This window comes from Sciurus vulgaris (genome assembly GCF_902686455.1).
Source record: "Sciurus vulgaris genome assembly, chromosome: 17".
Lineage (NCBI taxonomy): Eukaryota > Metazoa > Chordata > Mammalia > Rodentia > Sciuridae > Sciurus > Sciurus vulgaris.
This window is the reverse complement of record NC_136478.1, coordinates 34,150,858-34,175,133: the sequence shown is the minus strand read 5'-3', so window position 1 is coordinate 34,175,133 and position 24,276 is coordinate 34,150,858. Positions and strand designations below refer to the sequence as shown.

Below are 24,276 nucleotides of genomic sequence, written 5' to 3'. Positions count from 1 at the left end.
TGTGAGGCTGGGCAAAACGGGAGGAGTAGGACAGACAATGACCACCCACAATGCACGGGGAACATCATCACCACCCCCACACCCACACAGCACACCACACCAGGTGTGCTGTGTGGCCCTGGTTTCTGGTCAGACTTCAAGTCACCAAAGAACTATACATTTCGATGTCCCCCACCAGGGTCCTGGGGGCCTTAAGGAGGGGCCCACAGCACAGGGGTGACTCCTTCTGGTCCTCAGAGAACACCCGAGCTTTGGAGGAAGAAGGACCAGCCTCTCCTTGCTATTGCATCTTCTGATGTCCCCCCAAAAGCGCTGGCAGCACCAGGGCAGGAGGTGCACACAGTGGGCTTCTCAGGATGGACAGCCCCATATTCAGAGCCAAATCGTCCAGCAGCACAGCAGCTGCTGAGGTGGCCCCAGTGCCATCTGGGAAGAGTGGAGCCAGCAAGTCCAGCCCTTGCTGTGGAAGGGAAGCCACGGACCACGGCTGGAGGAGCAGGAAAGGAGGAGGCAGAAGAGACACTGTCGTGCGCTCCCTGTCATACCCTGGACACCAGTACGCGCGAGCGCTGGTCCACACGGCCACACACATGCACAGGCTCTGACACGTGTGCATAGCAGGCACCTCAAAGAGGAAGCCCAGAGCTCAGCCCAAAGGAGCAGAAAGCCCACCCAGAGCAAGAGGAAAAGGTGGGCAGGAAGCGCCACCTCCCCTTGCAGAGCTGGTCCAAGTCATTCCTAGAGGCCTGGGATGCAGCACCACCAGGAGAGAGGGGCGCCGAAGCCAGGGGCTCCCAGAGGTCTGAGTCAGGGCTGCAGCCACCTGGGGCACACCCACACACACGCGCATGCACACATGCCTGCATGCATGTGCACACCTGACTCAGATGCCCTACCTCGAGGACTGCTCACCATGGTAACAGAGTGGCCACCTCTCAGCTCCAGTCACCACCTGAAGGTTTCTGAGGCCCCCCGTGCTGGGGGAAGCAGGTCTAACAAAGGCACAGCCCAGGCCAGGGGGCTGCACAGCTGACCAGCCGGCGCACGCCCGCCACGCTCCCCCGGTGAGCTCGGGGCCACCACGGCTTCCTCCCCAGCCTGCCTGGCTCCACTTAGCCCAACTCCCCACAGACTCCCCAGCCGAGCTAATGGGAAACTCCCCAGCTGGCCCCATATAAAAATGCATTTCATAAGTCTTTAAAATGCTGGGAAATTCTGCATCTATTTAGTGAGACTTTCCTGCTCCTTTAAAATGTCCCCCGGTCCTCATCAAGAAGATGAGGGGCTGGGCTCAAGCACAAAAGGTGGATGGCACCAGCCGAGCCAGCCTGGAGCCACCATCAGTAGCAAGGGGACTCCAGGCTGGTTTCATGGGGACAGGGGGACATCCTTCCCGATGAACCCAGTGCAGGAGGGTCACTGGGGCAAGAATTCCAGGTGAGGGACCCTGTGGGGAAGGTGGGGAGCAGGGAAGGGGGACATTCTCTCCAGCCTTGACTTGAAGATTGAAAGGAAAAGGTAAAGGATGCTGGGGGCCCCACAGAGACCTGCGAAGGGGAGAAGACAGCCACAGGGATGTCCCCCAGGGTGTCATCTACAGGCCAAACCTAAAACCGCCCACGTGCCCAGCAGGGAGAAGAGCTAGAAATGAATGTCCAGCCACTCGAGGGCCTCCAGGACAGCCACGAAGGCTAACAGCTCAGTGGCACCAGGTCACCACTCAGGTCTAATGACGGTGACCCCAGAACCCACCATGGCATCTACTCTGACCTGCGTCCAGGTAGAGGGTCTGGGGCTAGAAAAGGAGCGGGGACAGATGTGAACAGCAAGAACATCAAAGCCCAAGGTCGAGGGTGGGGTTTATGTGAAGCAGTTGAAATAACAAACACTCGCCCTCAAGGGACCACAGCAGGCAGGGGCCAGCGGAGTGGCCTTCACTCCCCACAGGGAGACACCCAGTCTGCCTGACACTTCCATCTATTTCACTAGCCAAGCCTGGAGGTGAGGAGGCTCTCCCTCGGATCATCAGTGGGGACCCAACCACACTCCCTACTCAAGGACCCCCAGAACACAGACACCCAGAGGCCGCTCTGATCTCCCGCCTGGTCAGGCCCCTCACCAGGGAGGGGGACACGGTGGCAGGGATCCCCGCAGACAGCCTGGGCCACCGTGTTAGAAGGCCTGGCCTGTGCAGGCAAACTGCCTGCAAGGTCTTCCTCTCCTTCCCGGCAGCCAAATCGGAAGACCAGCTGGAGCCCAGCTCTTCCCCCAACGGGAGCGCCTGGGCACAGAGGGGACTCTCGGCGAGTCTCTGGGTCCACAGTGAAGCTCCTGGGCAGCACTCTCACAAGCAGGCATGCCACCAACAGACCAGCCGCTGACCTCAGGCAGGAGCTGCGGGTTCACAGCTCTGCGCTGGCTCTTCCTGGCTGTGGGAGCTGGAGGCAAGTCGGTCCCGTCTCTGTGCCTCAGTTTCTCATCTGTACATGGACAGCGCTGAGGACCTGGCTGCTAGAAGCCCCTTGGGAGAGGCAGAGTTGGTTTCCCTTCAACAGGACAAGGAGACGGGTCATGAGGGTTTGAAGCAATACCCACAGCACATCCCCAGCCATCAGCAAGCAACTGATGAGAGTGTCGCAAAGCGCAGGCGTGTCTGTCACGGTGCAGGGACAAGCCCTGGCGCTGAGGATCAGCACTCCTCCCTCCGCATCTCCCCAGCTGCCAAGCAGCCACGTTGGGAGGAAGCCATGGGGCAGATGCCACCTGGCCAGGCCCAGAACCCAGCCTGGGAATGGGAGAGTCCACAGAGACAGGGACTGGACAGTTAAGGACAACGAGCACCTTCAGCGATGGGGGAAGGGGAGGTGGAGCTCCTTGGGGTTGGGCTGGTTCCTCAAACCCCACAGCGAGAGCTCAGAATCACACATACTCTCCCGGCACCCACCAAAGAGCTTCGGAAAAGAGAGAGGAAACACTGAAGGGAAGACAGGCCACCACGACAGACTGGGAAGGGCAGGAGAAAGGGAGAGAGCAGACGCTGGCAGGAGGGCAGGTGGAGGGCACTGGAGGTCTGGAGCCTCCGAGGCTGGGGCGGAACCCTTAGTAAAGCCTCTCTGGCCAGCTCCTCCTAATTAGTGGGGCACAAATTTGCCATCGCAATGTCTTTCTTAAAATGTAAGTTGAGTCAGGAGCAGCGGCGCACACCTGTGATCCCAGGAACTCAAGGGGCTGAGGCAGGAGGATTGCAAGTTTGAGTCCAACCTGGGCAACTCAGCAAGACCTTGCCTCAAAATAAAAAACAAAAGTGTGTGTGTGTGTGTGTGTGTGTGCAGTCTCCAAAAATGAGATATCTTCCCACGTACTAGGAAGGCTGAGGAGAATATTGGGACCCTGGAATCCTCGTACACTGCTGGTGGGAATGTAAAATGGTACAGCTGCTGTGGAAAACGGTTTGATGGTTCCTCAAAAAGTTAAATATGGACTTAACATAGGACCCAGCAATTCCACTCCTATGAATATGCCCCAAAGAAATAAAAGCAGAAAGTAGATTGACAATAGTTGTCTGAGGCTGAAGGGCGGGGATGGGGAACAGAGAGCGCGGGGAGGGCAGCTAAGGGGTACAGGGATTCTTTGGGGGTTAAAAAATGTTCTTATTTGACTGTGGCGATGGTCACACACATCTCTGAACATCCTAAGAGCCACTGAATTGTATCCTTGAAATGAGTGAATTGTAGGATATTTGTGTTATATTTCAATAAACTACTTCTAAAACTATGAGTTGCTCTTTTGTTGGAAATTTGATGATTTCCTGTGAAAACGCAGCTCTCTGGCTTCTCTTTTCAAAACTGAGAAGAGCGGGCAATTCCAGGCCCAGGAGTCCCTGTGGGACAACCTGTGGGAGCTGAGGGGCAGGTGTCTCTTTAAGGGGGCGCTGTATCCCTCCCCAACCTACCACTCCCCTGAGTCACAGCCTCAGGAAGCCTCTGGGCTTGGAACCCCCTAGTGGGGTTTTTCCATTTGCAAAGGATCTACATTCCTAAGGAGTGGGACCTAAGACCAGCAAGGAACACAGATGAAGCTGGGGCAACTCAGGAACGCCTGCAAATTCATACACAAAATTCCGCGCATCCCAAAAGAGAATCCATGCGCTTCCACCTGGCGCTCAAAGGCAGCTGTGCCTCAAACAGGACAAGAAGTGGCCACCACTGCTCCACATAAGGTACTGTGTTTTATGGACAATAAAAGTCAGAATCCAGTGGGAGGTGTGGTGGTAAAGGTGTGGTGTTTTACCACCACACCTCCCAGCACCGCGGCCTCGACCCTGAATGCGCGGCTCCTCCCCCTGGCTCCAGCTCCTCCCCCTGGCTCCAGCTCCTCCCCCTGGCTCCGCCAGAGAGGCAGAAGCCAGTAGGCCCCCAGCCGCCCCAGGTCCCCCTCTCCAGGTTGGAGGAGATTGCCAGGAGCTGATCATTTTGCTCTTTTCTTGCCAGGCAAAACCTCGCTCTCCATCACTGTCAGGCCCCAGCTCATGGGCACGGATGGAGCAGGCCAGGTTGTTCCTGGGGGCAGCGGCCACGGGGTCCCTGCTGGCAGGGGAGGCTGGGGGAGGCCAGGGTTGAGCTCAGAGGCATGCCACGTGCTCCGCTTCTTTATTGGAGTTCTCCATCCCAACCCGGAGCCGGGGGAAAGAGGATGAAGTCGAGGACAAGGGCACCATAGAAAGCGTGCACCCTCCGCTGGGCAAGGTGGTGCTCACGGGTACTCCCAGCAACTCAGGACCCTGAGGCAGGGGACTGAAAGTTTAAGGCCAGCCTCAGCAATTTAGCAAGACCCTGACTCGAATAAGAAGAGACCAGGGGTACAGTTCAGTGGTAGAGCACCCCTGGTCTCAATCCCCAGTACGGGGGCAGAAGGTGAAGTACAAGCCCACAGGAGAGGGGCTGCCCAACTCTCCACCGCTCCCCACTCCTCCTGTCAAATAAGTGCTCAGTCGTGGCCACCTTAGGTCCCGGTGAACAGAATTCACCCATGTGCTGTGGCCACAGAGCCTGTTTCACTGGGAACTGACACAGAGCCTCCCACAGGCCGCGCCTTCAGGTCTCTGCTCAGCGCTCCACCCCGTGATGCCAGCTGGCACAGATGTTAAGCCACCAGCTCTGGCTGCAGGAGAACTTGGGTTTGAGGCCCTGCTCCATGGCTGTCTGGATGGGGACTCTGGACACAATACCAAACGCCTTCAAGGCGCGTCATCTGCCAAATGAGGATGGCAACTCTCAGTCGCCATGCCAAAGGTGGCTGGGAGGTTCTGTCCCCCATAATCTTCCTTGGCACTTGCCCCCACTCTCTGAGGTGGCCTAGTGACATTTTCTCAGCTTAATGAAAAGTATTAGACAAAAGCAGCCTCAACCATGCCTTTGGCCCTGTCCCCCACCAGATGGCCGCCCCTAAACCAGCCCAGGGAGAAATGACAGAGCTGCTGCTGGAAACAGCACCCAACTCACAGAGCCATCAGGACCATCCAATGGGACACCGTAGGCAAAGTGCTCGCTCCGTGTCTGGCACACGCTAAGTAAGTGCTCAATATATGTGCCATCGCCCACATCCGGAGCTGCCTCCCACACTGACTTCATCCTGCCACCCAGGACTTGGGCCATCTCACAGGCACACGCTCAGGGACTACAAGCTGACTTTACAGCCCAAGTCCAACAGAACTGGGAAGCAAAATTTATCACATGCATACACTATAAAAAAAAATCATCAGAAACAGGCCAACAGCAACAGGACAAAGCGTGGCCTGGCTCCGGATTGCCCCCTGCCTGGGGCGCTCTGCCCTCCCTTTGGCCATCACTGAGCAGACCATCCAAAGCTGCCTGGCACCACAGAGAACCGTGCCTATGGGGTCCCCAGAGGCTGGAGGGGACTTGCAAGGAGTAAATGTATCCTCCTGCACACACATGTGGGGCACACTCAGCTCTTGACTGGAAACTGGCAAATGCTGCAACTTCTGCTGCTCCCGGGCAACCCGGCGAGGCCCCAAGGCTGGTCACCCCACACTGACTCACCAACCTGCAGACAGGCAGGACCCCCAGGGGGACATCACCCTGTCTCCTGCAAGACCAGGAGGTGCCTAACAGGCTTAGGGGCACGGCCTGGATGCCTGACTCCCCTGCATGGGCTCGCCACCCACCGCCGACCACTGCCACACCACCCTGCCCCGCGCTGCTGCCCCACCACCTGCATGGCCTCCAGCACCACCAGGAAAGCAGTCAGGAGGGGCCCTTATCTGGGCCAAGCCCAAGTGCCCTCCTAGATCAGGGGCTCAAAGCACAGAGGGGATCCTCTCCAGAGGTCAGCACAAGCCTGCGCACATGCACCCCACCGCTGTGGGGAGGCCTGGATCTGAGACCTGTTGCTTTATAGTTTCACAGGGAGACAGGACAGAGGGCCACACCACCCCTTCCCCCAGGCTGCTAACCTGCCCAGTGCTGACACCAAGACCTATTCAAACCCTCCCTAAAACCTGGGCACCCCCACCATTCTAGCCCCTCCTCACAGAGGGGGGCCCCCGTCACCAAGGGCCAGACCAACTGCAGACTTAACAATGCCCGTCCCTGGGTTAGCCAGACCAGCCAGGACCCTGAAGACCCTCCAAACAGCATTCAGATCCTGCTGGAAAGAGCACTGGATCTGAAGTCCAGGGACCTGGACTCAGGGCCGATTCTGCACCCCCTCTATGCCATCAACTCCCAAGTTTCAGTTATGAGTGAATCATGCTCATTTTTGCTGACTATATATTACTATTACTTAAAACTCTCTTGTCAATTTAGTTTTTTCACATAAATGAACTTGGCATCATCGTAAGTCACAGAAGTCTATAAAAATCACAAATCAGAAGTGTAACCATTAAGATGCTACATGTTCCTATACCTGATGCCCAAATCCACATTTTTGGAAATATCAGCCCTGAGCAACTCTCTTCTTGTCTCAGTTTCCATAATTAAGATGGGACTTGATGGCTTCTTAAGATTCGAGCTTCAACTCCCCCATGCAACCAGAATCAGCTGGTCAGGATCCTGGAACAGGCCTGGCCCAAGGCAGGGGAAGAGGACAAGGAAAGAGAACCTGGCACCTGCCAGACAGGGCATCAGAGCCTCAATGCCATGAGAGGCACTAGCTGGGCACCAAGGTCCCCATCCAGAGCTCCCAAGGACCCCACAGCCAGGTCCAGTCTCAAACTCCATGTAACTGTAAAGTTAACTTTGCAGTTAGAACATCCTCAATTATTTACTCTTCTTACAACTGGGAAACTGAGAAAAGAGCTGATGGGGAAAACCCAAGTCCACCAAATGTCACATTATCCCAATACCCCACAATGATCATGCATCCCACAAGTCTGAGCTTCCCCTAGTACCTCCCACTGGAGGCATAAGCTCAGGACTGCAAAGCAGTCTCCTCCAGGAAGGGAAAGACAGGAATTCTCATTCAGATTGGAGTTTCAAAGTCCTATTAAAGTGGCTTTTATGCAATAAGACTGGAATGAATGTGTAGTGGCACCCAGAACAGGGAGCTGCCAGGCCTGTGCAGTGGGGACTCACCACCCATCTGAACTGTGCCCACAAGAAGGAAACGCGACCCTTGGGAAAGGCAGGGCATATTAGTCTCCCTATGTAATGGATTTTATTGACCATATGGAACCAATATAAAATCATGTTGCACGGGGTAGTCTGGACCAGAGACAGGAATGTGACATGAAAAATATCACTTCCACCACCAGCTGGGTGGCTTTCTGAGTTTCTGGGTCAGCCTCCCCACCCCAACAAGACCCCCAGCAACCCCCCACCAGTCCCTGGGCACCTACCTGCTGCTGTCACGGAGGAATCCCAGGCCAGCGAGAAGTCCGAGGCCTCCCCCTCTTCAACTGCAAGAAAGAGCAGAGATGGGCCTGTGAGTCTGGAGGCTGCATGAACAAGCCACAGGGGTGGGGCACAGGGCATGGAAGATGGACACTTGTGGGGGTCCTCAGAGAGTGTCCACCACCAAGGGAGAGGTGGCAAATCCTACAAAGGGGACTTTGTTGATTTCAGAGAGACACAACATGATCAGAATAAGACAGGAATGGCAAATGAGTGCGAGTCAGTTATGGTCCCCCTCTCCCAGCACCCCTGGCAGACATCACTAATCAATCACAACACCATCTCCAGATGTAGCATCAGCGTCTTTTTCTCAGCGCTCCAGGCCACCAGTCTCTACAACCAGCTTCTGCTCCCAAGGAAGCCACTTGCCACTCATGGGAATCAAGCAAAGACTCAGAATGCTCCCTGATCCTGCAAGTGCCCCCTACCAAGTGCCACATAGACCACCACCAAGATATAAAGACATTCTCAGAGGTCAGTCAAGTGCAGGGTACTAGTCCCCATGCACAGACACGACCTGTAGACAGACCTCAGGACAGGCTGAGGCCAGCTCTCCCGCGGCCAACAGGTTTGAGCACTACAGTGCTCATGAGTTGGCGACATCAGAAAACAAATGGCCTCCCCTCTCCACCCTGAGCTCTGCAGAACCAGGCTGAGCAGGAATGGGGAGTCCCCCACCCCACACCCCAGCATGCAAGAAAGACCAGGTTGGTGGAGCCACACACTAGAACACAGGAGAAACACTGTAACAGCATAATAACACTCTTGTCCTGGAATGAGTCCCAGGCTGGGGTATGTAATAATATTAAAGCTGGGTTATAGACTTTGTAAATGGAACTTTGTTTAAGCCAAAAATGTGCACACACGGTATTTTTCAGATTTAACGGGCTCTGCAGCTCGACACATGTGCAGGCTGAAGCGACCACAAACCCTCCTCCTCTGCGCTGTGATGCCAAGGCTGGCACCACCTGGGTGAGGACTGGGGGCTTCGTCCTCCTCGGCCACTCCCGGGTATAGCCCTCAGCAGATTCTCAGAGGTGAAGGGACGCGCCAGGGGCCTCACAGCGAGTGAGTGCGCGTGCAGTTGGGGCTCCAACCTCAGACTGCCTGTTCAGAGCTGCTTCTGAAACCACCATAAAGGAGGAAAGGAAGGATGCCGTCCAGAATCCTGCAACCTCAGCCCTCCACAGGGAAGGCAGGCACACAGCAAGCTGGACAGCCAACCAGCCAGGGGAACACGCGGGCTGGCTGTGGGTGGAACCCGAGTTCTGGCTCCAAGCAGAGACCAGTTCAAGTTCCAGCTGAACGAACCTGAGTCCGCCACCCTATGAGCTTCTGTCTTCCCACCTCAAAAATGGAGATAATATGGTACCTAAGCCATAGGGCTGTTGGGAGGGTTAAATATGCTTGGTGAACACACGAGCCAACTGCCCCATGAATATCAGGGCTGTCATCTGCTGGAACACTGGCCTAGGCACTCAGGTGGGCCTGGGGCAGGGGCTCAAGCAGTCCTGAAGCCGGCTCCCCTTGGGCACCTACCCAAGGTCTCACTCCCTTCCCCAGAGCCTCGCAGAACCAGACTGTGTTTCTTTTACCCCTCAGAATTGTGAGCAACAGGGATCATCCACGTCAATGAGCACCAGGCCAAGGAATGCTAAGGAAGTGTTCTCGCTTTTCCAAGTTTGCATCCTGAGAGTTGAAACTCCAAATCAAGACAATGAAATGCAGAGATGATCTGGGCAGGGACCAAAGCTATTGTTTTTCTTAGCTGTTGCAGCTGGGGTGGGTTTTCGACTATGCAGCTTTGTAAATCAGAATCAGGACCTCGAGTCAGACCAAACTGATATTATTCACTAAGACGATTCTAACCAGAAAGCCTCGGAGACAAGGGCGGATAAGGCTGGACATGATGAGAAGCAAGCCCTGCAGGAAAGAGGCTGCGGAAGGGACACTCACCACCACACCACACCTGAAGATAAGGGCCCTTCACATGCGCACACACAGCACTTCTGCTTAGGGACTTGCCGACGCGTAAGGTCACCATGCTGTCATTTTGTTGGACACCTTCAACAAGGTCCGCATGGATCCTAAGCATCACCAGTCACGGTATTGTGGCCCTAATGTATAACAGCTGCTTCCCTTCTGTCCTCTGTGCACCCTGCCTCAAGACAAACAGCCCCCACAGCAGTTAAGAAGTCTGACCTCCCAAGTCACTGAACTTGAGGAGGTCCCCAAGATGCCAAGCCCTTCCCATGAGGAGATCAGGCATCAGTCATAATGAGAAAAAAAATATGAGAACACCCACCACTTGGAGCTCTTTGGGGGCAAAAAGGCTCTGTTCTGGGGTCCAGGACCCCAGAGAGTCTGCAGAGATAGGAAGCTGAGGAGAGCGACCTGAAGCCTGCTGACTGTGGACACCCCATGACAGGCTTCCTGGAGCCCTCCCTGGCAAGCAACTGCAGTGCACAACCCAGCCCCGCAGGCATCCCCGCACAGCCGTGGGCCTGCCTGGGGCCCACCCACCTCGAGCCTGGGCATGAGTGAATTTTCCCACAAGTGCTGGCATCCACCCCACTCAGACGCTAGTCTGGGCCCATGTTCTGCTTTTCAAGGATATAAACACACCATCCTTTATACATTGTTGATGAGAAAGAGAAAGAGCCAAACCCCCACCCAAGGCCCTGTGCTATCCCATGCCATACAAAAGAGCTTTTCCTGCCCCAGCTGGACTCTGCTGTCCGGACTGGATCTTCAACCAAGATGTGACCAGCAAAGGCAGCAGGCACAGAAAAAAGGAGGCCCCACCTGCATCGGGAGCCCAGGAGCTTGCTAGAGTGGCCTGAGCCCCTGTGGCAGTGGACACTCTTAGGGGGACCAAGCTGCAAGCCCCCAACATCCCTAAAATGGAACTCTGCTTCAGCAGCATGATGAAGGTGCTGAGCATCTGAGAGGCAACCCAGCCGGCACAGGGTCTGCTGGCACAGCACACCAAGGGGGACGCCCACCAGCCAGGCACTTTCTGGAAACTTCCCCAGATTCCACCTCTAACTCTTCAATTCATAAATTCATAAGACTGGGCAGCACCGAGGTCAGATGCACACTCCCACCCTGTGCATGACGGGCATTTGTGAGGAGGGAAGGGTGAGCACCAGGCCGGTGCACAGGGAGAGAGAGGTGAGTGTGTGGCAGCCACCATGTGAGCAGAAGCTGGTGCCCAGGGTGAGTGCGTCCCCATCAGATGCTGCACAGACTGTTTGGGGACAAGGCGGGTACACAAAGCAAGTGTTGGCACACAGAGGCAAAACCATACACACAGGGAGGGTCCCCGGGACCAGTGTGAGTGCGTGGGGATAGGGGTACAGCAGAGGCTGATCCACAATGACGCTCCAGCCCTGGAGCCTGTCATGAGCTCAAGACCCCTGGTGGCACTCAGTCCCATATTTCTGTGACATTTGCAAATATCTTCCTTCCTACCTTCCTGGTCACCTTGTTGACATGGCATTGAGCCTTGTCTCAAAGGGACCCAACTCAGCTTCTGGTCTCACAAAGAAGATCCCTGCTGGGGCCAGGTACAGACTTCAGGTACCTTCTGTCCAAGTGCATGTGTGTGAATGTGCACTGGGTGGGCACCAGGAGCTCAGAGGATGCAGAATGGCTTGGATTTGCCCTTGGTCACACAGCCAGGCAGCAGATGCCTCCTGTCCCCAATTCCAGGCCTGAGTTCAGCTCCATGCCTAGTCCTCCACAGCCTTACACGGCTCAGCCTCCAAAAGCATTTCCCTGGCTCTCACCAGGGCAGGCACCTGCCTGCCTTCCCACTGCCCACCCAGCACCCAGCTCCATGCCAACACTTCAACAGGCACTCAACATTTAATAAAGCAACTTAAAAAAGAAGCAACAGGACCCTGGTGACAGAGAGCCCGCCAGGGGCTGAGCTCTGTTCTGTACCAGGTCTCAGGTAACGCAGCCACACGCACCAGTCTCCTGCACACCGCTATGGCCCCACCCCCTGGCCCTGTGGCCATGTGGACCCCTGGAACAGAGGGCAGTACACCCAATCCAGCCCCCAGGTGAGGACCATGCCCACCCTGGCTTTGAGAATAACCACTCAGTCTGGGGTGGGGCGGATACTAACAGAAAATCCTGGTCACACCATCAGTTCCGGTGGAGCAGGGAGTGGTTCGTATCCACACCACGAGAATCCCCCTGCTCCCCACCACATCAAGGCGGCACGGCTGTCAAGCCAGAGTTCCTGCCCAGACTCCACCTGGCAGGACCTGGGGATGTTCCCACCCGCGGGGCTCAGCCCCAGCAACCAGGGAAGTTCAGGGATGGGGTGGGCTCCATCCCAAGTTCTGCTCTGAAAAACTTCCCCAAGCCATGAAGCCTGGAAAGCGATGCGCAGAGTTGCGGCCGCTGAACAAGGGCTGCTAAAGAGAGGCAGGACCCAAACGTATCCTGTTAAGAGAAGGGGGTGGGAAGAGAGAGAGAGGGGATGATGCTGTCATCTCTGGTGTCCTGAGGGGCTTCCAGTACCGTGTGGGCCAGAACCGTTAAGAGTGGAAACGAAGGGGCCGACAGAAGTCAGAGGGCCCGCCCAGGGCATCGACTGGTGGCAGCAATCCAAGGACCACCTCTGCCTATTACCAATGTGTCCCAGGAAGGGCGAAGAAGGATTCTGAGGATCAGCCAGGGCTTCAAGACAGAGCAGAACTCCATATCCTCTCTCAGCTCTGGGATCACAAGTTGTGGAGGGCTGACTGAGCCAGGGGAATGTGTGAGCCCCACCAAACACTGTCTCCCCTGCTGTCGCCCCTGTGCACCAGGACAGGTCCTACCACCCCCAAGACATCCAGGCAGACCCCAAGGCCTCATGTGCTGGGCTCCAGACTCAGGCACCGGTGGTACTGAGCAAGGCGTTGGGTGGGTCTCTATAAGACACCTGCCTAGAGCCGCTTGCTCCTGGCCTGGAGAGCAGGGCCCTCTACCAGGGGAGGGGGATGGTTCTCAATGCCTCACAGATGCAGAAAAGATGGAGCCAGAGAGGGGAACGCAATGCGAGGGTGAGGGTCTGAGGTGGGGAAAAGGAAAGAGGGACAAGGCAGGGGCCCTGCTGGGGGGTGTCAACGCCAGGCAGGACCTGGGTCGTCAGAGGTAGGAAAGCTCAGGGAACAAGCCCTAAGGCAGACGGTGAGGAGGTGAGCGGGAGAGAAAGGAAGGTGCCAGTCCAAGGGCTGGAGCAGGTCCCCGGCAGGACCGGGCTAGGGCCCAGAAGTTCCTCCAGACTCCGCACCAGGACAAGCTGCCTGGCCCGAGCGCAGGCTCTCAGCTTCTGGGTGTGTGCGCACATGGGCATTTTTCTGGGTAAGGATCATAGTTTTCATCCAAAGATCAAGAAACATCCTCCTCCAGGGCTGGGGCTATGGCTCAGTGGTAGAACGCTTGCCTAGCACATGGGCTCGATCCTCAGCACCACATAAAAATAAATAAACAAAATAAAGGTATTGTGTTCATCTACAATGAAAAATATTTAAAAAGAAAAAAAGAAGAAGAAGAAAAAGGAAGAAACATCCTCTGCCCTAAAACATGTTTAAGACCCACTGGACTCACGGTCTGATTCTGGAAGTCTCCTCTGCTGGCTCACCTCCGGTGGTGTTTCTGAAGCTTAGGAACCTCACGTTTTGCTGGCCTCAGGGACCACCCCTGCGGCAGAGGGTCCCAGGAGGAGGTGGTGAGGCAGGCAATGGCAAGGGACTGTCTCCTCAGCTCATCCTTAGGGAAATCCCTTGACTAGGCCAGGCCAAATCCAAGGCCAGTAAAAGGGACACTGAGAGCCCAGACCTCATTGTCCAGCAAGAGCATCTTGACTCAGAACTAAGCAAACTCAAAGAATGGAAAGGACAGACAGGGATGAGGTGTAGTTCGTTGGCAGAGCATTTGCTGAGCATGTGCAAAGCCCTGGGTTCCATCCCCAGCTCCAAAAGGGGAAACACGCACACACACAGAGACAAAGCAGGGAGGCTTGTCATGTATGGCTATGCAGGTTGCACACTGCTCAAAGAGTCAAGCAAAGGTGGTGAGAGGAAGTGGAAATTTAACCCATGCTCCACCAAGCAGTGTGTCCTGGTGCAGGGCTGTGAATGCCCAGAGAAAGGGGAATCTATTCCTCTTCACTGTTAAGAGGATGGCCAACATTTTCACCAACTTTCCACAAAGATGCTGGAAAGCACAGCCCAACCCAAGACCCTCTATGGCATTACACTTCTGGGCAAAATGACCGTGGACAAGTGCAAACCAACTCAATGACCCCATGCACATTCTCCAAGCTCCTCTTGGGTGGGGAGAGGTTCTGGGGTGGGGGTAGGAGGAGTTATCACAGGGCAGAGTAAAGTCTCTCTAGAGCTAACACCACCCAAGACCCCAGCCCCGCACCCTCAGCACCAAGTTGAACCCATAGAGAAGCCATAAATCAGGACAGGGTTCCATCATGACACCTCTACCTAGTGCTCGTGATTCGCCCTGACCGTTTGTTAAAAAGAGAATAATTAAACAGTACAGGTAAGCCCACCTGCATTGTCCTTCAGGGACACAGGTGTGGACCCAGTGGCAATCCAGGCCCCTCTGGCTCCCACTCGTTTTCTCGTCCCATGACCCCCACCCTTGGCACTGCGAAATGAGGAGGCAGGGCTACTATTTATAGAAATCTATTTCTTAGGTAACATGACTTCTCTCCATCCTTCTGCCTGATCACAAGCTTTAAAAGTAAAATAAATTTAAGGGCTGGGAATGCAGCTTAGTGGTACAGCACTTGCCTAGCATGTTTGAGGCCCTGATTTCAAGTCCCAGCACCACAAAAAATTAATAGATAAATAAATAAATTTAAGTTGGGTGCGATGGCCCATGCCTATAAGTCCAGCAACCCAGGAGACTGAGGCAGTAGGATCACAAGTCCAAGGCTAGCCTTGGCAAGTTAGCAAGACTGCCTCAAAACGAAAAATGCAAAAGGGCTAGAGATGTAGAGAGCCCCTGGGTTCAATCCTAGTTCCGCAAAATAATAACAATGTTAACAAATTTTTTAAATTAAATTTTCAAAAGCAGTAGAGTGCAACATTGGAGGCAGGACTGACTCACAGATCCTCTGAAGCAGTGAGTGGTCACCAGGTCTGCACATTCCTACCAGATTTTTGCAGGCAATTTGGATAATTCTTGACTCTCCCCTTAAATGCTGACTGTAGAACCAACACCTACGACAGTCAACACTGATAGAAATTTTCCACAAATTGCCTCCCTGGCCAACCCCAGGCAGAGGGGCTGGAAGCCTAGATCTCACTGGGCCACTGGATTCCCTTCCTCTCCTTCCTCTACTCTTGGTAAAACAGGGAGGACAGGAAGACACCCAGCAACAGTCCAAGAATTCCAAAACAGAAGTTGGTCCGTACCCAGGACCAGCGGCTCTTCCAGAAGTCACCCAGCAGAACTCATCTAGCTGCACAGGTGAGCTAGGTCAGAGATTTGCAGAGAAGTTAACAGTGCAGGGTTCAGGGAGTGGGCCCTGAAACAGGGGTGCCAGGATCAGCCCCAGTTGTGCCCCTGCAGGCACAGAGGTGGGACGAAGGCCGCAACCTTCCAATATCCACGGATTCCACATCCGTAGCTTCAGCCGAAAATATTAAGGAAAAAAAAAATGCATCCAAGCTGAACATGTACAGGGTAGTTTTTTTTTTTTTTTTCTTGTCATTATTCCCTAAACAACACATTACAACTGTTTACATAGCATTTACACTGTATTAGGCATTTTAAGTAATCTGGAGGTGATTTAAAGTATACAGGAGGATGTGTGCAAGTTAAGTGCAAATACTTGACTTTCCTATAAAGGATTTGAGCATCTGCAGTGTTTTGTATGGGTGGGGCTGGACCCAATCCCCTTGGGAACCACTGTGCTTGACCCACTCTGACCTTCAGTTTTCTCTATAGAATGGGGATAACCGTGGCACCAACCTCACAGGACTGGGGAGGGGACTAAATGAGATGCTACTCCTGAAGCACTCGGCTGAAGGTAGCATGCAATCGATGGCAGCTCACATTACTGGGATAACTCAAGCTTCCCCGGCTGCCCCCAGGGTCCTGGCTGGCTGCTGAGGTTTCACTCTGCCTGGAAAGATAGAAGGGCTGAGTTTTGAACAGTGAGATCAGGTTTCCCACTGAGATTCACCCCACCCTGAGCACAAGAACTGGCTAAAGCCAGGGATCCTTCGGCATCACAGCCTTCCAGTCCCCAGCACAGGGCGGGGACAGAGTCCCTCGGGGGTTCACAGGCAGGGGATCAGCTTCTGAGGCAGTTCATATCCCCCTCACCCCCACCGCCATCACCACCTGCACCCTCTAAACACACTGCAAAAGGACGAGAAGATATCTGCAGAAGGAGCAGGAGCCACAGTCCCAGTAAAACCTCATCTAGAGCAACTCCGCAAGATTCAACTCCTCTCCTCGACTCTCCCTAGTAAAAAGATGATATGATGGTGTATGAAATAAGACTGCATGTGGAAGGTCATGAATTTCCTGGAAGTACTAGAAAAGCCGTTCCTTTTCACCAGAGCAGGGACAGGATGCAGATGGCGGACCTGCCCCAGCCTCCCCAGCCTGCACCCTGCAGGCATTGCCAATCAACCCCGATACTGTTTCTCACGGCTGGAGATGCAGCTCCCCAGACTGTGTTAAAATTAAAATCTACTGGATTTCCTCTTTTTTTTTTATTTTTTGCACAGTACTGGGAATAAGACCAGGGGTGCTCTACCCCTGAGCTACATCCCCTGTGTAATTTTTTACTTTTTATTTTTTAGAGACAGGTTTTCACTAAGTTGCCAAACTGGCCCAAACTTGGAATCCTCCCACTTCAGCCTCCTGGGTAGCTAGGATTATGGACATGTGCCAGTGTGGCCAGAAGTTTCTCTGTCTTGATCCATAGATCTTCCTTTCCCATCCCTTCAAGCACCTGGGCACGGCACACACACCCCTCCACACAAGCTCGGGAGTGTGACCAACACGGCAGGAAGAGGTGACCTTCCCCGGGTCTGGAGTGGTACCTGGCACTGTGTGGGCATCCCAACCACCTGCTCCCACATCAACCTCCCAGCCCACCTGTGAGGGAGTCCTTAGACATTCCTGGTGAGGAACGAAGCCCTGGGGGCCATAGAATTGTCCAGAAGCCCCCAGTCAGCACAGCTGTCTGGAGCACGGCTCCAGCTCACAGGCCAAGGAGGTCAAGGAAGGAAGGAGGGGGCTGTGACCACCTGACTCTCCCCTCTCTGCCCCACCCAGCCCAGCCAGGGAGCAGGAAATGCAAAGGAGACCAAGGGTCACACACGAGTGCAAAATGGCATCAGGAACGGGAAGAGGGGACCATAGGTGGCACAGGCCAGGTGCCGAGGGGTCTTTGTTGCTTTCTTCTCTTTTCTTTAAGGTGTCTAAGTTTTAAGAATTAAAACTATGTCTTTTTTCTCACAGCTCTGTTGGAAGAGGAGCCCAGGCTGGGGAACCCCGTAGGCGAGAGCGTCATCGCACAGCCGGCCCCTGGAGCTGATCCCCAGGGCAAGGAGACAGCTGCCAGCATGGCTGGGACCCTCACGTCCCTTCTCAACACCCTGCACCAGAAGCTCACAGCCCCTGAGCCTTTCGCAGATGTGTCCTCAGCCTCTGCCACAACGTCAGGGCTTCAGTGGCCCATTTCACAGAAGGGGGAACACAGTCCCAAAGAAGAGAAATGGTTCACCAGGGGCCCCGAAGTGCAGGCCTAGAACCTGGGTGCCCGCGCCTGGCTATCCACCGCCACACGAGCAGCCACGGTGACGGAGCCCTCACTGTGCTCCAAGCACTGGGGTGCACTCCTGAGGGGCATTCACCTGCCCAAGAGTGCTTCCCAGCAGGTGGGCCCCGGGCCCGCAGGCCAGCGTCACCTGGGAGCTGGTGAATCTCAGGGCACATCCCAGACCCGGCTGGGGCAGGACCGGGAATCTGTATTTTTCCTCTAGGTATTTCTGAAGCAGGACTTAGAGAACCACTGACCTAAAGAACCTTCTACCGGGGCTGGGGAGACGGCTCAGTGGGTAGAGTGCCTGCCTTGCAAGCACAAGGCCCTGGGTTTGATCCCCAGCACCGCAAAAAAAAAAAAAACCTCCCTACATGCACTTATTAGCCCCAATTTACAGATGAGAAAAACCAAGACTCAGCAATTTGCCAAAGGCCTTGGAGAAAGGACAGCTTGGAGCCAGGACCAGGATTCATTTTTGGTTTTTGGTTTTTGGTTTTTTCTGGTACTGGCGATCAAACCAAGAGGTGTTTAACCTCTGAGTCACATCCCCTGCACTTTTTCAGATTTTACTTAGAGAAAGGGTCTCACTGAGTTGCTTAGAGATTGGCTTTGAACTTCTGATGTTCCTGCCTCAGCCTCCCAAGCTGCTGGGATTATGGGGGCACACCAGTGCCTGGCTCAGGCCAGAATTCATTCATTCTTTCCTTCTTTCTTTTTTAAAAAATTTGTATTTATTCTTTTTAGTTAGCGATGACAATAGAGTATATTAGACATACCATACACACATGGAGTATAACTTCCCATTCTTGTGGTTGTACGTGATGTGGAGTTACACTGGTTGGGTATTCACATGTGAACGTAGGAAAGTTCTGTCCAGTTCTTTCCACTGTCTTTCCCATTCCCACAGGGCCAGGATTCTTGACCCCTTTGTTTTACCTCTCCAACAAACAGAAGGTCCAGTTACAGACTGAGTAGTCCGTCTACTCCAGACTAGAGGCTAACTCACTCTCACTCACCATCCCCTTCCTTTGTGATCCAAATTTACAGAAGATTCCTTTAAGTTCTCTGTACAGTAGCTCCAGGGCTGGAGTTTCATCTTTTGGGTCTCCTCAAGCACACAAACTCCTTGGGGTGACGTGGAAAGCCATGAGAGACAGTGGCATGCTGGTAACAAACAGATGGCTCCCGAGGAGGGGAAGGGGCTTCAGCTGGCAGTGGCTGCCGCTACCCATGGTGTAAACATTGCGCTACGGCCAATGTCAAATTAGCAAACCACACACTGTGGAAGCTGGCACTGGGAGAAGATCTGCACACCACGGGATACAGGAACTGTGCTGGGGAGGAACAGGAAGGGAAGGGACAGCAGGCTGTGGGAACTGGGGTCCGGAGCCCACCCAGGACCCCACAGGCATCCATCTCTCACTGCCCCTCCCAGTTGCCCCCTCTCCCATCCCCAGCCCTGCCTAGGCTTTGTCTGATGTCACAAGCAGAATTCACTCGGTCTTGCCCTTTTCTTACTATTTCCTAAAATGAGCATCTTTTATTTTTTTTCCCTTTTTATAAAAGTTTCTGATATAAGTAATCCATCCAGGATGTAGATGTAGGGAAACATGAGTGAGTAGAAATTAAGAAACTAGAAGTAGGACTTTCTCCCTGTGTAAATGCAGTTTCGACTTTCCAGAGGTTGTAACCACACTCACCACTAAGGAACACATCCTGCTGGGAAACCCAAGTCAGCAACGAACAGTAAACCTATTTCCCTCAAAATCACAGATTGATGCATCATTATTAATGATGCTCCTGGTCCCCCCAGAGGAGGCTGCGGGACTAATTTAACCTGCTGCTGGGTACCTGGGTAACCCGCAGCTATTCCTGATGGTAAGAGCATCACAGAGCCACCCAAGGCCACATAAACCTACATGGCCATGAGGCGGGTCACTGGTTTTTCTTAGGATTCATTTCCAGAAGCAGGATTTCCAGAACAGAGAATTTGCCCATATTTAGGCTTTGGGGACATACGTCAATGTACATTTCACCTTTTCCTGCTTTAATCATTATTGAGCAAGCTGGGCATGGTGGCACATGCCCGTAATCCCAGCAACTAGGTGGTTGAGGCAGGAGGATCTCAAATTCAAGGGCAGCCTCAGCAACTCAGTGAGGCCCTAAGCAATTTAGCAAGATCCAGTCTCAAAATTAAATTTAAAAAAAAAAAAAAAATGGGGGTCTGGGGATGTGCCTCAGTGGTTCAATCCCCAAGTCCATAGACAGCTGGCTCCATTCCTCGGGGCTCAAGGTGAGGCTGAACATCATGGTGGGAAGAGTGTGGTGGAGGGAAGCAGCTCACATGATGATCAGGAAGCAGAGAGAGACTCCCTTGCCAGATACAAAATGTGTACCCCTTGGCCACGGCCCCAATGCCCACCTCCTCCAGCCACACCCCAAGTGCCTGCCTCCAGTCACCGCACAATTAATCCCATCAGAGATCAGCTCGCTGATTAGGTTAAGGTTAAAACCAATCGTTTCTCCTCTGAACCGTCTTGCGTTGTCTCATACGTGAGCTTTTGGGGGTCACCTCACATCCAAACCATAACAGAGCCCAAAACCTAGGTGCACGGCAAAAGGAAACCATGATGCCATAGCCCTAACCCTTCTCCCTTTAGAAAGAGATCTCTACATGTCCCCCTTTTCTGCCTTCAGTACTGGCACAAGTTCACACGTCAGAGACGCTGGTAACAGCCACTACTCACCTAATTCATGCCTAATTCTACCAACGGTCCTACAAAAGCAGGTACCCATTTACAACTGGAAAAACCTGAAGCTAAATGAATTGTGTAAGTGGTCCAAATTAGATGAGCAACAGGAAGTGGGGTCTGCACAGCTCCAAGATCACCTGCATCACACCACAGCACCCGCCTCTCTCGGCCAGTGTGGAACAAACAGTAATTGACTGGCTGAGCTTCCCAGGCTGGTCGGCCCTTTCAGAAAAGCAGAAATTGATTGGGAAAGTAGGGGTTGAAATGACCACTCTTTTCCAAAACCTCCAGAGGTCATTCTGTAGAGGTCAGTCTTGGATGTGCCAGCCTACGTCGATCCCACAAACTCTTCTCTTCCTTGCTGTGTGACCCTGAGCAATAACCCCCACCTCTCTGAGTCTTGATTGCCATAGTTAAAGTGAGGATAATAAATTCCCATTCATTTTGAAGACAAAGTGAAATGACCCAGGTAAAGAGCTCAGCTTAGTGTCTCGCATAGAGTGGGCCACACTAAATAGGATTATTATCTCTCTATCCCAGCAAATCCATTCAGGGTTGGAATATTTCCTGAAAATTCCCTTTCTGGGGAAATGCCTGCCTGGGCCTTTACGCAGAGGGCCCCAGGCCTCCCTGGCTGCCCTCTTGTTTAATCCCCGCTCTCCCTGAGGCTAATCTCCACGTTCATATATATATTTCATTTCATACAGTCATCCCTGCACGGCCTCATTAACCAGAAACGTGTGCATATAAATGTGGATTTATGACGGGGTCTGGCTCCGCATCCTGTTTTGGTGGCAACACTGAGTTCTCGCCCACCAGCTGTCTGACTCTGATGAAAGGTGAGACAGTGCAGGGACCACAGCCGTGCTTGGAGGGGCCACCACCACGGCCCACTGAAGGGCTGGACAGAAGCAGTCGGTCGGGCACGAGGAGCCTGAAGTTGGGAGCCAGGACGCAGGACCCCGGAGGTGGGGCTCAGGGTGGAGGACCGGTGTCCACCGCCTCTCTTTGCTGTTTGTGGCAGGAAGAAAGAAGGGGGAAAGACCAGAACCCCACTCTTTCCTTTTTCCACTTTCATTGGAAGAAAAGCACCATAAAGTAGAAACTAATATGTTTTTACGACCCCCTAACAACTTGTCCTCTGTGCTAACATACTGTAAATAAACGCCAGTGCCTCGGTACACATGTGCTTCGCCTCAGCACCAGCCAGGAGGAAACTGAGTCTCTTACTGGAAACCGATGTGTGTGCACGTGTGTGTGTGTGTGTGTGTGTGTGTGTGTGTGAGAGAGAGTGTGAGAGAGAGAGAGAGACAGAGAGAGCACACGCAGGGGCGCTGTGCATGTGTGCACACATTTCCACCTGGTTTGGAACACACATTCTCTCTCCTTCCCTGTCCCTCTCTCCCTCTTTCTCCTCTCTCCTCTCTCCCTCTCTCTCCTCTCTCCCTCTCTCCCTCTTTCTTTCCTTCTCCCTCTCTCCCTCTCTTTCTTTCCTTCTCCCTCTCTCCCCTCTCTCTCCCTCTCTCCCTCTCTTTCTTTCCCTCTCCCTCTCATCCTTTCTTCTCTCTCCCCCTCCCCCTATTGCTCCTCTCCCAACCCTGCGTGCATGTGTGTGTGTATGTTTAAAATGCAGGACATAAAATGCCCACCTGTCATCCTTAGGCATCCAGCACCCTGTGCCACCCAGTGCAGCGTCCTTCCCTCCTCACCTTCTTCCTACCAAAGCCCCAGGCTTTCCACAGACATGCCACTTGGAGGTCCCTGGGAGAGGACAGTCGGAAGGCTTGGTGGCTTAAGGAGTTAGTACTTTCAACAAGTCTGATTCGGGAGGGGGTGCTTCATGGGCACAGGTGTGGCTCCCCGCTCAGCACCATTGCCCACCCACCGTGGTGAACGTGCCTGGGGGGCCTCCAAGCAGAGCCTCCCCACCTGGCAGCTGCCTCCCACCGAGGCAGGTCCCCTCACCCGAACTTGCATGGCATTCCCAAGACACCCTGCAGGCTGTCACCACACGAGATGACCACCACGGGGGTGCAGCAGGGCCTGCCTGGCACACACTCTGAGCAGTGGCCAGGCCTCCCCACGTCCCAGGCCCAGGGCAGGCAGGGACACCCCAGGGGACAACATTCCCCAGATGTCACCAGGATCTGCACCCCTGCTCTGGGGGCTCCAGGGCGCTCTCTGCCCCCGCTCCCTTCTCCGATTCCTTGTCTTCTGCTCCCCTCGGAGTCGTGCTACTCGTGAAATCGCACGCTGGCTGCGCTGCCACGGCCCTTCCTAATGGCTCTCAGGAGCATGGCACGGAACGTGTCCCTCATAGGTAATAAACACCTACGTAGGAAGAAGAAAATTTCAATTCACCCGTCAACCACGGGAGTCACTGCGGGCCTCCAGTGGAAACACCACCTCTGGGGGAACTCTGGGCACAGGAAGCACGGGCACCTCTGATAAATAACCATGGGAGGGAAGCTGCACCCTCTTGAGCACCTAGGTGTTGTCCTGTATGGGGGTCTGGGAAGTCGTCCAGCCCACTGAAGTTCAGTGAGAGCCAGTGTCACAAGCCAAGGACAGCTCTGGGCAGAGGATGGCGGGGGGAGGGGACAAACTGGCAGGAGGCCAGGTGCCCCCACATGGCTTGCCCACCTACCACAGAAGGGACAGCGATCCTGCTAGCGGGGCTGCTTCCCGCACCAGGCCCAGGTGCTCGCCTCGCCGGCCTGGCCAGTTTCCTAAGCGGTACTTTCAGCACCAGGCTGGGCCCGGGAGCCTCAGGAAGGCTCAGAGGAAGCCCGGCCACGAGGCAAGGCCGCAGGAAGGGCCGGGGCCGGGGAGGGATGCAGCTGGACTGAAGCCTGCAGCCCCGCAGGCCCCAGGGTTGGCGCAGAGCCCTGAAAAGAGGCATGTCCCTGGGTAGGGGGTACACGGAGCCCTTCCTACCCCGCCACATCTGTCTCATCCCACAGGCCTGAAAGGCCCAACGCTTGCCAGATGTGAGCCGCCCACGGGGACCGAGTTCATTTTCCTCGTGTCCTGTGATAATACTTGGCCGTGTTTATTTAACTTTCTGCTTTGGATGGTGGAGAGATGGGCCAGGAAAATCAGTTTGGCTCCCTTCGATCAAAACACAGCAGCCCACACATCATGCAAGGACACCCACACAGAGAAGCTCCCCCTCCACCATCCAAAAGGACACATCTGGTCCACGGCTGGCAGGGGCTGGCCCTGGGGACCCTGGGGGCGCTGCTTGGTGCGCCCGGCCGGGCCACACTCCTCACGGCCAGCACGGCATTCGGTCCTCCCAACGAGGAGGCCCAGGGCTGCAGGCAGGTTCTAGGTGACCACAATCCACTCTCGGGACCCCCGACCACAGAACCCTCAAGAAGGGAGGAGGGCTACGGGAGAAGGCCGGAGGCCCAGAGCCTCCATTCCACACGTCCCTCCGAGGCGCCGCCCAGGCTCCCCGGGGAGAGGCGGGACCTGCGGGTGGGTTCGCACAGCCACAAGAGCTCCCTGTTCTCATGGGCTTGGTGTGGTGCTCCAAGCCCCGTGGCCTCTGAAGCACGTTCCTGAGGCTGGGGACAAAGACACCAGGGCTGGGGCTGGAGCGTCCACCCAAGAACACATGGCAGGGTCTCAGGGGAAGCCTCCTGTACCGTAGCAGATCCAGCTGACAGGACCCAGCCCTGCTCGAGCATCACAGACCCCAGCCTGAAGCCCACCCATGCTCTCCCCAGCCCCCACTGCCATCCTCCGACAGGGATGCCCGCGTGTCACCAGGCAGATAGCACCCCTCCCGCTCCTT

General features: G+C 54.5%; 1 protein-coding gene across 1 annotated transcript in view; it reads right to left on the bottom strand.

Annotated features, from left to right (window-relative positions):
- ZNF423 (zinc finger protein 423) overlaps nucleotides 1-24,276 on the bottom strand; it is a 315,284-nt gene that overhangs the window by 247,873 nt on the left and 43,135 nt on the right. The window contains exon 2 of the mRNA XM_079117258.1: nucleotides 7,859-7,918. Coding sequence (XP_078973384.1) covers nucleotides 7,859-7,918 — 60 coding nt within the window. The remainder of the gene's footprint in view (nucleotides 1-7,858; nucleotides 7,919-24,276) is intronic.